We start from the raw sequence: 16143 nt of genomic DNA, 5'->3' as shown, positions 1-16143 counted from the left end.
GCTGACCAAAATTTGCGTGGCTCATATTGGCAAAACCAGATCGGACCACCGACTGAAACTCAGCCCACATACGACCCAAGGCCAGAGTTGAATTGATGACCACTAAACCACCCTCATTCCGGAAGCCGGAAAGCGTTGAAAGATGCGAGAATGAAAGTCGTAGGGAACAAACTTTTGCGCATTCATGCCGCTTTTACTAGTTAATAGGACTTGTACGTAGTATGCTCATCGCGATCGTAACTGTATTTATCAAGTCTTCAAGGAATTAACATTACTTATGCAAATAAAATTTGCTCCCGTATTTTGTCAACCGCAATTTTCACTGGCTTCAGTTAGTCCAGCCACAAAGCAGTAATCATTTCAATAATCTGTTCGTCGAATGAATAATGCAAAACTTCAAATCCAGCCTCAGTTCTAAACTTGAATTTCGTTTGGAATATTGCTGGCTTCCGGTGCTAGGCCGGCGTGGGAATTTCACGGGTTTACTGATTTGCATAATCTGTCATAATCTGTCAAATGAATGAAGGGGTAGTTTCTAAAGAAACTGTGATGCTGCGTCGGTGGGGAAGTAGTATGCAAAAATTTGGTTTTATCAACGGAGTTGATAATGTAAATTGGCCACCGTACAGAGATTCTAAAAGCTGACGTTTCGAGCGTTAGCCCATTCGCTCTGACGAAGGGCTAACGCTCGAAACGTCAGCTTTTAGAATCTCTGTACGGTGGCCAATTTACATTATCAACTCCGTTGATAAAACCAAATTTTTGTATAATCTGTCAAACAACGGTCATTTCACTCTAGCAACATTACCTTTCTATAATTTTGCATCATTCATCCAACAACCAGATTACTGAAATGATTCCTGAAATCAAATTGGCAATAACGAAATTATTAATCCACTCTTGAGAGGAACGCTTGACCTGTTTTGACTGTAATTACTTGAAAGCTTACATCATTGTAACAAAAAAAAGGCAGCAAATTTCTTCGTACGCTAATGGCAGATCAGTCTCGAGGATTTCGCGAGAGCTGCGCGCAATCACGATGGAGTTTTCACAGCCAATCGGATCACGAGTTTGAGGTACTTTTGGTCAGGCCCAATTTTAGCGAGCGACTACATAAGAGAACATATGGGCGAAGCTAAAAATGGGCCTGATTGGAAGTTAAGAGGTTCCGTACGAGTAAACCAATCGGCAACCGGTAGCACGACATCACGGCCTGTGTTTCAGACGCCTGTGGAAGAATTTCGGTCGCTTTTTAGAGCGGGAACCTCATCATCACAGGGCCAGAATTCTTCCTGGCCTAGATTTAGGCGTTTCTAGGCAAGTCTGAGGATGAGCCAGCCAATCTATGTTCTCTATACTTCCCAACACATGGCAGACGTAGGCCGGGACGACAAAGTACATCTTATCTTCAGTATATCCAACGCCTCCTTGGAAACGATAAGGGACAGTTGACGTCCAAGCAAATAGCCGACCTCGCCAACGACAGGAAGGGCTGGGGGAAGCTTACAGTCGCCTGCGCAGCAGCCGGCCGATGATGATGATTAACGACCAAGAGAACGTGCCTATGCAAGCCGGGCAGGATCTCACACCGCAACATCTACAAATGCAAGTGCAAGAGTTGACAAGTAGACACCGTTGTGCAGGAACGTGGTACTGCTTAACAACCCACATGATCAAACCGTACTTAGGGGAAGTCGCAAAGCGGTTTAAAACCGGACCCGAAATGCTCTGAGTACCTTCCAATTCAGCAGATGATGGTCGGCTGAAGAAGTTTACGGTAATCTTGAGGGCATCTTTCCTGAACTGATCAACATTCAAGAGAAGCCCAAGTAAGTCATTGAATCGCGTACGGTATTTTATTTCTAACAAGTAATTGAGTTTTCTTTTAGCTGGGTGTCAAAATCTTGATCATCACAAAATAGTTTGGTTGTTCGATACAAAACGCTCGTCTCACAGGCAACTTCATTCCACGCGTACTAAATGCTGTGTAACTCACTAAGAGCTTCTTCGTTGATTTCAAGACGGCGTCTCCCTCGTGCACTGGTTAGCCTGTGAACGCAGAAATACGTCTGCGTTGGCAGGCTATGCACTGGGTTCCTGTGTTACAAATCTATATCCAACGTTACATTCTAAAGGGTCATCACCTTCCATGCGAACAGCTACATAATAGTCATCTAGTCGACGTCTTACGTTTTCTGGTGTTTGCATTATCGCAATGAAGGTGTCTGACTGCTTGCTCCAAAAGCGAAGGTGATTCTCGAAGAAAACTGTCTAACCTCTGTCCATCTGCCATCTTAGGATTTTAGTGGATGGATTGCGCAGATTCTTTGGAAGTGTCAGACTGTCCAGATAGGAGCGTGTGTTCATAACATATTCGTTGCGTAATCCTAACATAAATTTCTGTCGCTGGGCTTAACGTAAATAATTTGGGGTTCATAACTTATAGACGCCACATAGTTTGACACATGTTTATGTTATATTTAAAACATTGATTTATTTGTAGTCTTGAACCTAATGATGATGGTCCTGGTACGAATATTAACGTTTTGGTCTACATTTATATATTTATCTTTTTTTCATAAATGGTGTTCCGTGCATGTGCATCAAGATTGTTATACATACATCAAAATTCCGCCATATAAATATCAAAGCTCGGTAAAAGTTAAGAATCCGATCCCACCAACGCGTTGGACAACACGTCCGCCAACGCGTCGGTCGACTGTCGGTCGACTGTCGGTCGACAGTCGGTCGATTGTTGGTCGAGTGTCGGTCCACTGTCGGCCGACTGTTGGTCGACTGTCGCCCGACGCGTTGGCCGCTGATGCGTCGGTGGTACGTTGGTAGTGCGTCGGTGGCGTGTCGGTGACTCATTTGGGTCTTATTGAACTGTTGAAAACCTAAACGTACCCTTTTCAAACTGAACGGAAATGTCCTCGACGGAAAACTTGCACTACTTTTGACCGCCATCTTGTACTTCGTGATATTAGAACCCAGTTCCCATTACGACAAGTGTTATTAGAACTCAGTTTTCACTCTGGCAAACGCGTCGCCCGAGACTTCGTCTTTATCAGCTATTTATATATATTATTACAGGGCTTCTAAGACCCCGACAGTGGTGCACACACCAATACCGTCGAAGGCGTGTGGGCTTTGGTCAAGAAGAAGTTGAAGTGGATGTGTGGTACCCTGTATGAATACATACCCAGCTACTTGGATGAGTTCACCTGGTTTCAGAACTTCGGAAAAGACCGAGCATTTGAGCAGTTGTTACTGCAGTAAAATTGCAATTACAAACGACTCCTTTAGGAGCCACCACATATTAAAAAGTCAATGATCAATAAAGAGTTCAAACTTCCCAATCCTTTATAATGAACGAAAAATAAGCATGTCGGTCGACTTGCAAATTAACTCCCCGCTTTGGTAACCGACCCTTGCCAAAACATCGAGAATACCTACGTACTAGTGTTTCATTTTTTAAATGACGGCTATTTGCCTATCACGTTTTCGTCGTTCCTTATGAAGTTGTTCTTGCTTCCAACTGAAAGAAGTAACAATATTCTAAAGAGTAAGTATTTCGACCAATGTATCGGTAGTGTTTCGACCATTATTTGCGTGTTAAACGATGCTACACTTACATCAAGATTATCTGGAATATTTCAATCAAGGAACTTTAGCAATATATACATCAAGTTTCCAGATAAATATACATCATGATTCGTGATATTTTCCATCGAGTGTTAACACATCAAGATGCGTGCCGTGATGACATACACAGTATGACTGCTAAAGTCGGCGTGTATTTATAGATGTACATCTCGTGATATATACATCAAGACTCATGATATATACATCAAGATTCGAGCACTTCTTGAACGAGGACAAGAATACCGCTGGATTTAAAGAGTGAGGAGTTGTGTCTCTTCGTGTATGTGGAGTGGATATATGACGGGAAACCTACCCGGACCGGTGAGATGGTCGCTTCCAAACCCCAGGAAGGGGGGGGGGGGGTACTCCCAGAAAAATTGGAATTGGGTAGGGGGGTGCGGCCTGCTTCCCAAAACCCTTACCCCGCACATATCTATCTAGCCCATATAAGGGAATACCCCCCCCCCCTCCCCCCGCCCCCATCCTTCCCGGGTTCCAAACGAAGAAGCCATTTCTTCCGGGCAGAACTAAAAGCCAGAATCCAGAATCCGGAAATTAGAATTATCTACAATTCAGGAGAACTACAACAACTTACCACTCCTTGTACGCTATGCTATAATCCCCAGAATCAAGTATTTAACTCTGACGCGATGTAAACTGTAAAGAGGATCTGACCTTGTTATTCTAGATATAAAGACTTGAGCATGGTGATGACATCATCGAGCTAAGGCAGTCCCCATTACAATAAAGGAAACTTAAAACTTGTTTAATTCATTTCCTTGTTTTTTCACCTGCTTTGGTACAAAAAAGCCTCTTTTAAAGGAACAAGGCGCCAGGAAGGATGTGTTGCGTAGGTGACAGGGCGCGACTGTAGCTGTCTATTATAGGTTGAGAAAGAATATACAGTGAATATGAAAACTTTACATTGTATATCCAGGTAAGTTTTTTCGAGGCGTCCCGCTAGCATTGAATAGGCTGGGAATCAAGCAAGTTTTGAAGACGCTGCCGAAAGGCAGATGAATATTGCGCTTCAAGGTCGACAACTGATGATGTGTTCTGTTTGAGTTAGATGGCTTTTCCGCCGTGTTTGCACACTTTGAACATACCGTGGGCTTCCGAATGATGTAATTTCATGACACCCAAAATGCCAAAAAAGTAGAACGAAACAATGCAATACCCACTTAAAACTGTTGAACAACATAAAAGAAATGCAGCAAAAGGAAAGAGAAGCATGGATGGACACAAATCATCGGACGAGATTGCATTTGGGTACTCCTGAAAAAAATGGGCCCGACGTTTTTCGCGTTTAAGGCAAATCGCAAGTGTGAGCCAGTTAAGATCCAACTGGATGAGAATGCCCAACCCTACTGTATCAACACAGCAAGAAGAATAGCTTTTCCTTTAATGCCAAAAGTAGAAGAGGAGCTCAAGCGGATGGAAGAAGCTGGTATCATCGAAAGAGCAACAGAGCCGACAGAATGGTGTGCACCCATGGTACCAGTACAGAAAAGTAATGGTAAGGTCAGGATCTGTGTCGATCTAAGAAGGCTGAACAGTGCAGTGAAGCGCTCAAGATTCGCGCGCTCAAGATTCGCGCCCAAACTCGCTGGTGCCCAGTACTTTTCCAAACTTGACGCGTCCAGTGGATTTTGGCAGATCCCTCTACATCCAGATAGTGCCGAGTTGACCACGTTTATGACTCCGTTTGGTAGGTTCTGTTTTAAAAGACTTCCATTCGGAATCACGTCTGCCCTAGAAATTTTCCAGTCTCTAATGAGTAATCTGTTAAGAGAATCAGAGTAGCAAGTGCAAAGGATGCCCAGCTCCTGAAAGTGATGGGATTCACACTGGAAGGGTGGCCAAAAATGTGAAAAAACCCATGTGGAAAAAGTTCCCCTCCAGCTAGGAGAGTTCTTTGATTCTCGTGGACACTTGTCAATGAGCAACGGTTTATTAACATATGATGATCGAATAGTGATCCCTGCAGACATGTGAGAGGAGATACTGGAGCGCATTCACACAGGTCACCAGGATATAACAAAGTGCCGTGAACGTGCTAACCTTTCTGTATGGTGGCCGGGTATTTCTAAGGAGATCAAGCCAAAGGTGGAATCATGCCAATTCTGTCAGGAAAACCAACCATCACAAAGAAAGGAACCACTGATGACCACAGACCTACCTGATAGACCGTGGCAGAAGGTGTCTACCGATTTGTTTGATCTTTTGTAGCCAGTCAGAAGTACCTAGTAGTGATGGACTATTATTTAAGGTTCATTGAGATATCAAGCCTAGTTGAGACAACAAGCCAAGTTGTCATCCAAAAGCTGAAGTCAGTGTTTGCAAGATGGGGAATTCCGGAGGAACTAATAAGTGACAATGCTACACAGTTAAAGTCACTACACTTTGATGAGTTCAAAGCAAAGTATGGATTCAAACACACCACATCAAGCCCGCATCATCCCAAGGCAAATGGTACTGCAGAAAGTGGCGTGCGAATCGCTAAGCGGATTTTGAAACAGGAAGATCGATTCCTTGCCCTTATGGCCTATCGGGCAACCCCACCTCCAGCAACTGGAAAGACACCATCAGAGCTGATCATGGCGTAGGCATCTTAGAAAGGTACCTACATCCACTTGTTATGACACATCAGGGGACGACTCCCAAATTCCGGATATCAACAGTGAGCCTACTCCCAACGTCGTCCAGGTTGAGGATACCGACGTTCCTGGAAGCAACAACGCCAGTCCTGACGCAAGCGATCAGAACGCGATTCCAGAACACAGAACCTCAAGTGGTAGACTTGTTAGGAAACCTATTTTTTTATAGAGAGGACATTTAGTACTGTTAATCTTTTTTTTGTTAACTGTGAACTTTGAACATTGGACAGTCGTTGGTATTACCGTAGGACCACGTATGCTTAGGGCTCTCCTTAGTTAGATTCCAGAACATACCTAAGCATCGTATTCAACCAGTTCATTTTGTTGTTTTTCCTTAAAAAAAAAGGGAGATTTGTCGATATTGCATGGTTGCTTAGTAACGCTAGTGACATGCGCATTAAGGCTTTAGGCTCGCCATGTGCTCTTGCCAAATGGTTGACGTTGTAAATCAAGTTTGTTTGTTGTTATAAAATAAATTCTGTTGAGATTTCAAGACAGGGTGCCTCTTTTTTGGGAAAATCCAAAAAGGGATTTCTGATCTCGGATCAATGGATTCTTAAGCGTCAAAAAACACAAAATCCGAAAAAGGATATTTTCCATGACAACGCAAACAAACAAACCCAGAGTTGCGTGCAAATTTAAAAACCAAAAAATGTAGCGGTTAAGTTTGTTTTGGGGAAATTCGTAAATGAAAAAGCCACCGGAAAAAAAACCTTAGCGATCGCTAAAAAGAAATGACGAAAAACATGCTTTTTTAGCTGTAGGAAAGGTGCTAACAATATTATTGCTGTCAAGAAACTTTTAGTGTGATTACTGGTGTGAAATTTGCAGGAAACCTAACTATTTTCGACCTATTCATGTCTTTGATCGTACGGTAAAATGGCGCGAGAAAAACATTTGGGCGGCTAAACTGTCACGTACGGTAGCTGTTGTGTATCATTTTTGCATGGAAAACCGCTTGTCAAAAATATCTTTTTCAAATCCTTACCTAAAAAACGCTGAAGTGATGAAAGATTTAATCCGAAGTATCCTCCTTGAGTGTGGATACTTTGGATTAATCTGGACACTTTGGATCCGTTTTTGGATTTCGCCAAAAAAACGCAAAATCAGTTTTTGGATTCAAGAATCCGTTTTTGGATATTCTCAAAAAAAGCACCCCAAGTTGCACTGATGTATGTATCATGGATGATGTAGATCTAAAAAGGCACGGACGTTAGCAGACATACTGTGTATGTTACCAGAAAAGTATCACGAATCGTGATGTATATATATCTGGAGACTTGATGTACATATTGCTAAAGCATCTAGATGTAAATATACCAGATACTCTTGATGTAAGTGTAGCATCGTTTAAAATGCAAATATGAGCTTTGATATTTATATTCCGAATTTTCATGGAAGTATAGCAGTCTTCATGCACATGTACAACCACTTGATAAACGTATGTCATTCTTATTGTGTAAATAGCACATCTTGATGTTTTGTCCCTTTTTAACAAGCATAGGATGCCATAGGCATCCAGTCGTCGAGTTCCTTTTTTTTTTCTTAGTCACAAATTTGCATACCCCAGGGAAATTGAATTAAACCCCACAAACGGGAATCTGGGAGAATAATTGCAACTCCGTATGGTAGGTTTACACTTCTTCTAAGTCGTTCGAAACCGAGCCCTCAGCTGTAATGAGCACAAGAAACAAGTGAGCTAAGCCAATATACTCGGCATCGAATTAGCCAATTGGCCTATGGAAGAGGCCAAGGATGGCAACTCAACCATGTTTTGCGGCAGGCTGTTCCATTCTTTTATAGTCCTTGGAAAGAATGAGAATTTGTGGTAGTTTGTAGCAGACGAAACAACTTTATATGCCAAATTATGTACATGACTACTTGTGCGCACTTGGAATTCTGAAATGAGATACTATCTGCATATCTATTTCAGGAAGACCATTACGAAACATGTACATCATGGCCAATCTATTCCTTTTCCTCCTTAATTCTAAGGAATCCGACCCTTGATATTGAGCAGTGACACTTGCTGTGCTGTTATAATAGTTTGTTACGAAGCCGGGCAAAGAGATCGTCTTTGCACCATTTCTATTTTATCAATGTTTAGCTTTGTATAAGGATCCCATACTGCTGAAGAATATTCCAATGTTAGACGAGCTAGACTTTTATACGAAATTGATTTCAGGGTACGAGAGTTTACTTGTTGGTTTCTCTGTAGAAGGCCGAGAGTTCTATTGCCCTTATTTACAATATTTGAAATATGGGTGTTCCAACTGAGATCGTTAGTGATAGTGATTCCATAATATTTAACAGCATTAACCGACTCTAGAGACTTTCCATACAGTTTGTAATCAAAGATCAGTGAGATACATTTTCTGGTTACTCGCAGGATTTTGCATTTCTCAGTGTTCAGCTCCGTCTGCCATTTGTCTGATCATCTTTCAAGCTTCCAGAGATCTTCCTGTAGGTTCGCTGAATCGTTGATAGACTGGATAGCTAGGTATAATATGGTGTCATCAGCAAATAGTATAAATGTGGACGACAAACTTACGGCTAGATCGTTCACGTACAATAGGAAGAGGCAAGGACCCAGTACTAAAACGTGTAGAATATCATAATATTCTCCAGCCAAGACAACTTGTTGGGTGCGGTTTGAGAGAAAAGCCCCTATCCACATTTTTTCCCCCAGATACCAGGAACGTCAGGTTTATGAATAGCCGCAGCAAACTCCATTATGAGACTGTACATCAGTTTGGCCCCCACCCTGCATGTTGCTTGCTAGATCATGGACAACTCAGAAGCTCTAACAACTGAGTTTGGCAGGAGGGTTTTTCTCTAAAGCCACGTTGTAGATTGCATAAGACGTTGTTTACTTGGGTGTGCTTCATTATTCCACTCACAAGACAGTCATTTGCTACCGTACAGTCCTTTAACTTCAAGTATAGTTTCAGTACGATGTCCAGCACTACTTTTTATCACTCTTCTTGAAATCCGACGCCCGAGTGTAAGTAGTTTATTTATTACAGAACAGGTGTACATGCAGCTGTCGTTAGTTTATCAAAGGGCCGAATCTTGTATATGCTGCCAAGAAATTGATGTAGTGGGAATAAAAAATACTGAAACTGTTACTAGCGGGGAATGGGAAGAACAATCACAGTTTATAACGCATCGCCCTGGGTTTCATTCAGTTCGCATAATTAGATGGTTTTGCAAGTTGCCTGGTATTGGTACAAGCAGTGATATAAAGCTTCGTGTGAGCTGAGGGACAAGACGACAAGCTTTTCCCGGCGCCGAATTGCATATAGGTAACTCACTCCATGGTGTTGGAGTATTCTGGGGACAGAAGTTTGAATAGTAGTCCCATTATGGTTGGGGTTTTTGTCCTCCTCAGGGAGGGAAGTTTTGTGTTTTAAGGATTTCATACTTCTTCGTGGCCTATTGATAATTTTCCAAATACAAGCTACACTAGATTAAGGACAATGTCATTTAATTAATTGATTTCTCAGGTTCTTGATGTATACATGTCGATATTTTTTTATTGTCTGGCTCCTCAGTTTTGCGAATGGCTCAAAATTTCAAGTAAACCGTAAGAACCAAAGAGCTTCATGTTTCTAATTTGGGGCCTCGTCTCTCATTGTCAGAACCAAAAGGAAATTCAATAATATTACTTTTCTTTCTCAAGATCAACTGAAAATTGAAATTTCGCGAGTGCTCATAACAATAGCTGAATACGTAGCGATTAAATCTTGATCTATGGCTGTTAATTAAATCTTGCTTTGGTGGTGCTGGCTCCCAGACAACGTTGTTGGGGTGTACAACAGGTTGCAGTTCTGCAATGGCATTACCTGCTTCACCCCAAGGGTGACCAATGCTTGTAAGACTCTTTCCACTAATGGGCTTCGCAACCCAGCGCTTGTGAGCCTTTGGGAAAAAAACTGATCTCACTTGACCAGCGTGCTCACTTGACTGCCTGGGGTCTGTCTGAGTTTACATTGTAGTTCAAAGCAGAAAGTTGTGTTCTAGCAACCATTCCTCCGTAGGGAAGGGAGAGTGCTCTTTTTGGAACAATACTTCAACATTATGGAGTGGTACACCTCTAGTCTGTCGGTGGCGATTCTGTTCATTTTCATTTTATTTCTTTCAAGTTACTGGAGACATAGTTTGAATCTCTCAATTTCCATGGAATTGCAAGAGGGGGTTTCGGAAACTTGGAGTACACTGAATGCTATCACTTTGCCGGTATCATTATCCATTAGTAGCTTTTTTTTTTAGAAAAGTGTCCAAATATTTTCCTTCCTATTTATCTTTAGCGGTTGGCAACAAAATTACACTAAAGAAATTGAACTACTTTGGGAAAGTTTTTCTTAATTGGCAACAAAGTTAAAACATTCTTTAGTCTCCATTGGGAAAAAAATCCTTGACACTGCCCCTCAGTTAAACTCCACAGTGCAAATGGTATCCAAAAGAACAATGAACCAAGTTATGATAAGAATTTCTGGGACCATTAATGGTGTTGTACCCTTTTCAGAGTTGGCAGTTCTTGTACGGCACACAGATCTTGTTTGCAGTACTAATGACCGACGTTCTCTAAAATCGGTCAATTCACAGACAACCGACCGAGGACTCTTCGTGCGTATTATTTTGTCGTAATCTTTCTCCTGGCGCGGTAATGATGATTGCTAATCAAGACGTTTGCAGGTTTTAAGTCCCGTTGCGCAAAATTATTCTCGTGCAAATAAAACAATCCACAAGAAATATCGGACTTGATCAATTTAATCAAATTAACAATCAAAAAGCTCAGATTTTCCTCCAAGAGACACAAAAGTATCAATCTGAGCTATTTGATTGGTTAATTTGGTTTTGATCAAATTCCAATGATCGATCACTCGAGTCCTGATCATATGATAACGACAAAAATGAGCGAAGCTTGAAAATCGAGCAGGATTTCGAGGTTGCAGAGCCGTCTAACTGCGATGGTTTTTGGTAAGATGCTAGCAAGACGTTTAATTTTTCACGTGCCCAAGGTGGGGAGGCCAGCGACCTTTGAAAGTGGGAGAAATTCGGCTAAATTCTGAAGGCGCTCAGCAGTGAGCGGTCTTGGTAGCTGCACGCCTTGTCTATTTAAGCAAGGTCAACGGCAACGAAAACGTCACTCTAAAATATAACTTAGCGCTATTGCAAGTATTTTGCAATTATTCCGTCTTGTTCGCGATGTACAGTAGGGGCGAACTATCCTGAAACTGGATGGTAACGGACGCTTTTAATTTGAAGTAAAAAGAGCAAATGAATGGTTCATTGTTACATGCTCACGTTGTCGCCAAAACCTAAAATTTGGAAACTTCACGTTTTTGTTTTGTGGATGATGATGATCATGATTATCATTGTCATTATTATTATTATTATTATTATTATTATTATTATTATTATTATTATTATTATTATTATTACTATTATTATTATTATTATTAAAAATATAATCCCTTTATTAACATATTCCAAGCAAATTGCTATTTACAAGTAAGAAGTAAAACAAAAAAAAACTATTAAAACCTATTTACAATTCATTTCCATTAAAACAGAGACTAGTATGAAGCACAATAAACTTACGAAGATATTATTTTTTGTAGTAAGAAAAATTCATGTCATGATAGCATTCTGACTAAAAAGAAATTGGAAATAAAGATAAGCTCCTTATTATTATAATTATAATTATTATCATTATTATTATTATTATTATTATTATTATTATTATTATTATTATATTAAATCGACCCGTAAACTGACGCTGAGAATTTGGTAGGTTCGGCCTCCAGTCGTGATTGTCTCGATGCGCAATCTGGATACAAATTTAAGTCTTGTTTCGGTATCAGTTTTGGGTTTGTTTCGCTGCTTCGTGCGTTAGTATTGCCGACATTTATCGATGTTTAACAATTATGTGAAAGATTAACAAGATTGCATTTATTGATTCAGGAAAAAAAAATGCTCTGGTGGCCTGGTCAATTCCGAGCCCCCTCATCCCCCCTTCCTAACATTTTCTCCGGTCGTTTTTTCCACTTTTTCTACCAATGATGGTGCAATTGCTAAATACATCAGCACGAGAACGGGGTATTTTCAGAATCAACGATTTATTTCTAATTTTAATAGTACCACATACCGCGCAGCCCCAAACATCCAAAAAAACATGCTGAGACCCACAGCCACAAACTCACCTGCGTCAACAGGTGCAAAAACCAAAAAAAAACACATTCTTTGTCATACACTTTCGTTACTCTTTTATTGCACTGTTCCAGAAGCTTCTTAATGGGGTCACTTGCTCGTAAATATGAGCTGTCCTCACGCTTCGGCGTACGTTTGCAAAATTAGTGTGAGGCAGTCATTAGGTTGTTTTGGTTTTTTAGGAGAAATACAGCAATTTGACATCTAGAAATCGAGCCAGTTTAGATTTTACCAACCATTCTCTTCGTCCAAGGAAATCTTCCATTCCTGTGATGCAATCAATAAAAAGTTATTTTAGAAATAGGTAATTATAAAATTGTTTACAATACAAACAGACGTCCACAAGATCCAAATACCTGGTATTTATTGTGCTCGGCCATCACTGAGGAACAGTTGTACCCGCTGGTGATGGAGGGAATGTGGGTGACGCCGTGGTGTTTCCTGATGATGAAATTAAAATGCATTCGTAACTCTTATTATTATTATTATTATTATTATTATTATTATTATTATTATTATTTCTTAATTTATCCCTTTCATACTAATTAGTCTCTTTTCTTAGCTTAAATAGTTTGGTCTTTTTTTTTCTTTTTTGTTTTGTTGTGTGTGTTTTTATTGTGTTCTCGCCTTCATCCTTAATTATTTATGTTATATCTCGCTTTGTTACACTACTTATTGCACAACTTCATTTTAGTCCTTATTGTACAACTGACGATGGATGATGTTTCATCCGAAACATGTCTTGATTAAATATGAACTTCAAAAACATCGTTTGGTTCATCAAAGCGATATCTTACTTCGTGCTGCTACGAAGCCTTGGTATTATTATTATTATTATTATTATTATTATTTCTTAATTTATCCCTTTCATACTAATTAGTCTCTTTTCTTAGCCTAAATAGTTTGGTCTTTTTTTTTCTTTTTTGTTTTGTTGTGTGTGTTTTTATTGTGTTCTCGCCTTCATCCTTAATTATTTATGTTATATTTCGCTTTGTTACACTACTAATTGTACAACTTCATTTTATTCCTTATTGTACAACTGACGATGGATGATGTTTCATCCGAAACTTGTCTTGATTAAATATGAACTTCAAAAACGTCGTTAGGTTCATCAAAGCGATATCTTACTTCTTGCTGCTACGAAGCCTTGGTATTATTATTATTATTATTATTATTATTATTATTATTATTATTCTTCTTCTTCTTATTATTATTATTATTATTATCATTATTATTATTATTATTATTATTATTATAGCAGTACAAACGTTTGGATGCTGGTAGATAAAGCAAAATATGGCGTATCACGTAACCTATCTGCATAACAGGCAAAATAAATTTACAAATTCTACATTATTAACACTAGGAAACAAAAATTAAATTAAAATCAAAAATAAAAGGTGTATGTGGCAATTAGATGTCCCTTTAAAATAGCTAAAAGTTATTGTATTAGTAAGATGTTTTATTTTAAATGTACTGATAATATTAAGTGTGCAGCTCATAACAGCTTTCTGCATTCTCATCAGAATTTCTTTGTCTTGTTCCAACAATATTTATCATCTCAACTTCTAGCTCCTTGGACCAGCCTCCAAGTACATTCATGATGAAATTCAATTGTATGATCTTGTATCCTTGGTGTTGTCTTGACAGCTCCAGTAGTAGAGGTCCATACTTCTCCGTCTTTTCTGTTTCTTTTGCAATTTTGTTTGTTTTGCAATTATCTAACCACGGACAGCTAATCTCAACCATGAGTACTTTCTTGCTCTTGTGATCAACAAAGCGCGCATCCACCAGATTAGAACGTACAAAAGTGTGATCAGCATATGCCGGTACGTGCCCAAATGCTTCTGCGTCAGATGACGTGGAGAGTGGTCCAGGCGTCACTTCAAAGAACCATGGAGGAACTTTATCAGCAAGCTTGAGATCCCTAATCATCTCAAAGAAAAGAACCTTCAGTGCCCAATTGTGTATTTATAAGTATTTTGACTATGCTGGGCATGGACAACCAGCAAGTACATGGGACACACTTTCAATGGCTTTACCACACATTTTACATGCGTTGTTGTTCTTATCTACAGTTCCAGTCTTAAAAGCCGAGTAGACTTTAGTTGGAGTGAGCTGTTCGTACAACTCCAAAATACCTGCAGTGGGTAGGAGCGCACGTCCTATTACTCAGCCATGCAAAACAGCCTTCGTGAATCAATAGATCATCCTGCCATCTCGATCTCAGTAGGTTTCCTTTCCAAAGTTGATCTTCGACCTTCTTCGCAAACTTTTCATTTACCGCCTTCTTGAGATGTTTCTTAATCTGCTGTCCCTTGATATTCATGATGGTCTGCATGATGGTTCTGAGTTATTCAACTTCAGAGTTATCCCTAGTTCCTCAGCAAACGTGTTTGCGTCTTTAATGAGTGAGGAAAATCCCTTTTCTGCCGATCTTTCCTCAAATTGTTGGACAGTTCTCATCACGGCGTCTGAATTCTCATGTAACTTGACAGCCGCTTTTATCTTGATCAACTTATACTCGTGTTCAATAAACCGTAAACCTAGACCACCTTTCTGTGTTGGGAGATATAACACGGCCGCAGAGCTTTCCTCCGTTTTCACTGATGATCTTTCTTCTCTGTCTATATTCCTTAGTTGTGCTAGGGTATGTCACGGGTAAAGCAAACTGGTTGGTTGCGATAACGCGATTACAATCCGACAGTGGGCTTGTCCAGATTACTGACAACCTTTTCAAGTACACCTTCGTCGCTTATTATATTATTATTATTATTATTATTATTATTATTATTATTATTATTATTGTTATTAGTTAAAAGACTCCATCACTGAGGTTTAGGGGACTTTGGGGGTTAGGCCATTGATAAAACAACGTACCTGAATTGTCCTGCTGCATGCTCAAACCTAAAAAATTGTCAGTTAAGTATTATTGTCATTATCAATCAAACCAACTGTGGGTTTATTAGTCAACATAACTTAATATTCATTCCTCGCTCACTATCTAAAATCGGCGTGACAAATTTCCGTTGGAATAAAAGGGTTAGCTTACTAAGAATGGCATCAACCGTGAAATCTACGAAAGGGAAATTAGCATCGGCGTGCCTCGTTGCTTAAAACTAGTGGTCACATTTCCTGGGTCAAAGAGGACAAAATTGCTGAAATGTACCATCCCAGTAATCCAAAACGGCAAACCAAATGGAGTCCCTCAGTTTTCAATAGCGAATTAAGCAAAAAGAATGAGGATTTTTCGGCAATTTTCCTCTGTTCTAAATCTCGTTCCTTCTCACCAGGTTCGCAATGAGATTTCTGATTTTTCTGTATGCTGTTTGCTTTCTCAAATTATTGGAATACACTTTATCTACTTTATCTGAAAGTGAATATTTGCTAAATTCTGAATTCGTAAAGGTTCTGTGTCATTGAATGTTGTCGTTTTCATTTTTTTTTCTTTACGCTCCTTTTTAAGCTAAAACAATTCAACTAAGTAAAGCTATGATCCTCGCAGTTATGGACGCAATTTTAGGAATTGCGTAGAGAAGCCTGAAAAATTCAGGACTTCAACGGGGTTTGAACCCACAAATGACCAGCTCCCAAAGTCAATGGTTTCATAGCTCAGTTGGTTAGA

General features: G+C 39.8%; 1 protein-coding gene across 1 annotated transcript in view; it reads right to left on the bottom strand.

The window, feature by feature from the left end:
• Positions 1-14504: 14504 nt before the first annotated feature.
• LOC138001263 (cysteine-rich secretory protein 3-like) overlaps positions 14505-16143 on the bottom strand; it is a 15792-nt gene continuing 14153 nt past the window's right edge. Inside the window, exons 6-7 of the mRNA XM_068847910.1 lie at positions 15399-15425; positions 14505-14659 (exon numbers count right to left, since the gene is read on the bottom strand). Of these exons, the coding sequence (XP_068704011.1) occupies positions 14505-14659; positions 15399-15425 (182 nt within the window). The remainder of the gene's footprint in view (positions 14660-15398; positions 15426-16143) is intronic.

Source organism: Montipora foliosa, chromosome 4 (genome assembly GCF_036669935.1).
Source record: "Montipora foliosa isolate CH-2021 chromosome 4, ASM3666993v2, whole genome shotgun sequence".
In the NCBI taxonomy this organism is placed as follows: Eukaryota; Metazoa; Cnidaria; class Anthozoa; order Scleractinia; family Acroporidae; genus Montipora; species Montipora foliosa.
Note: the sequence above shows the minus strand (reverse complement) of the source record. Positions and strands in the feature narration are given on the sequence as shown.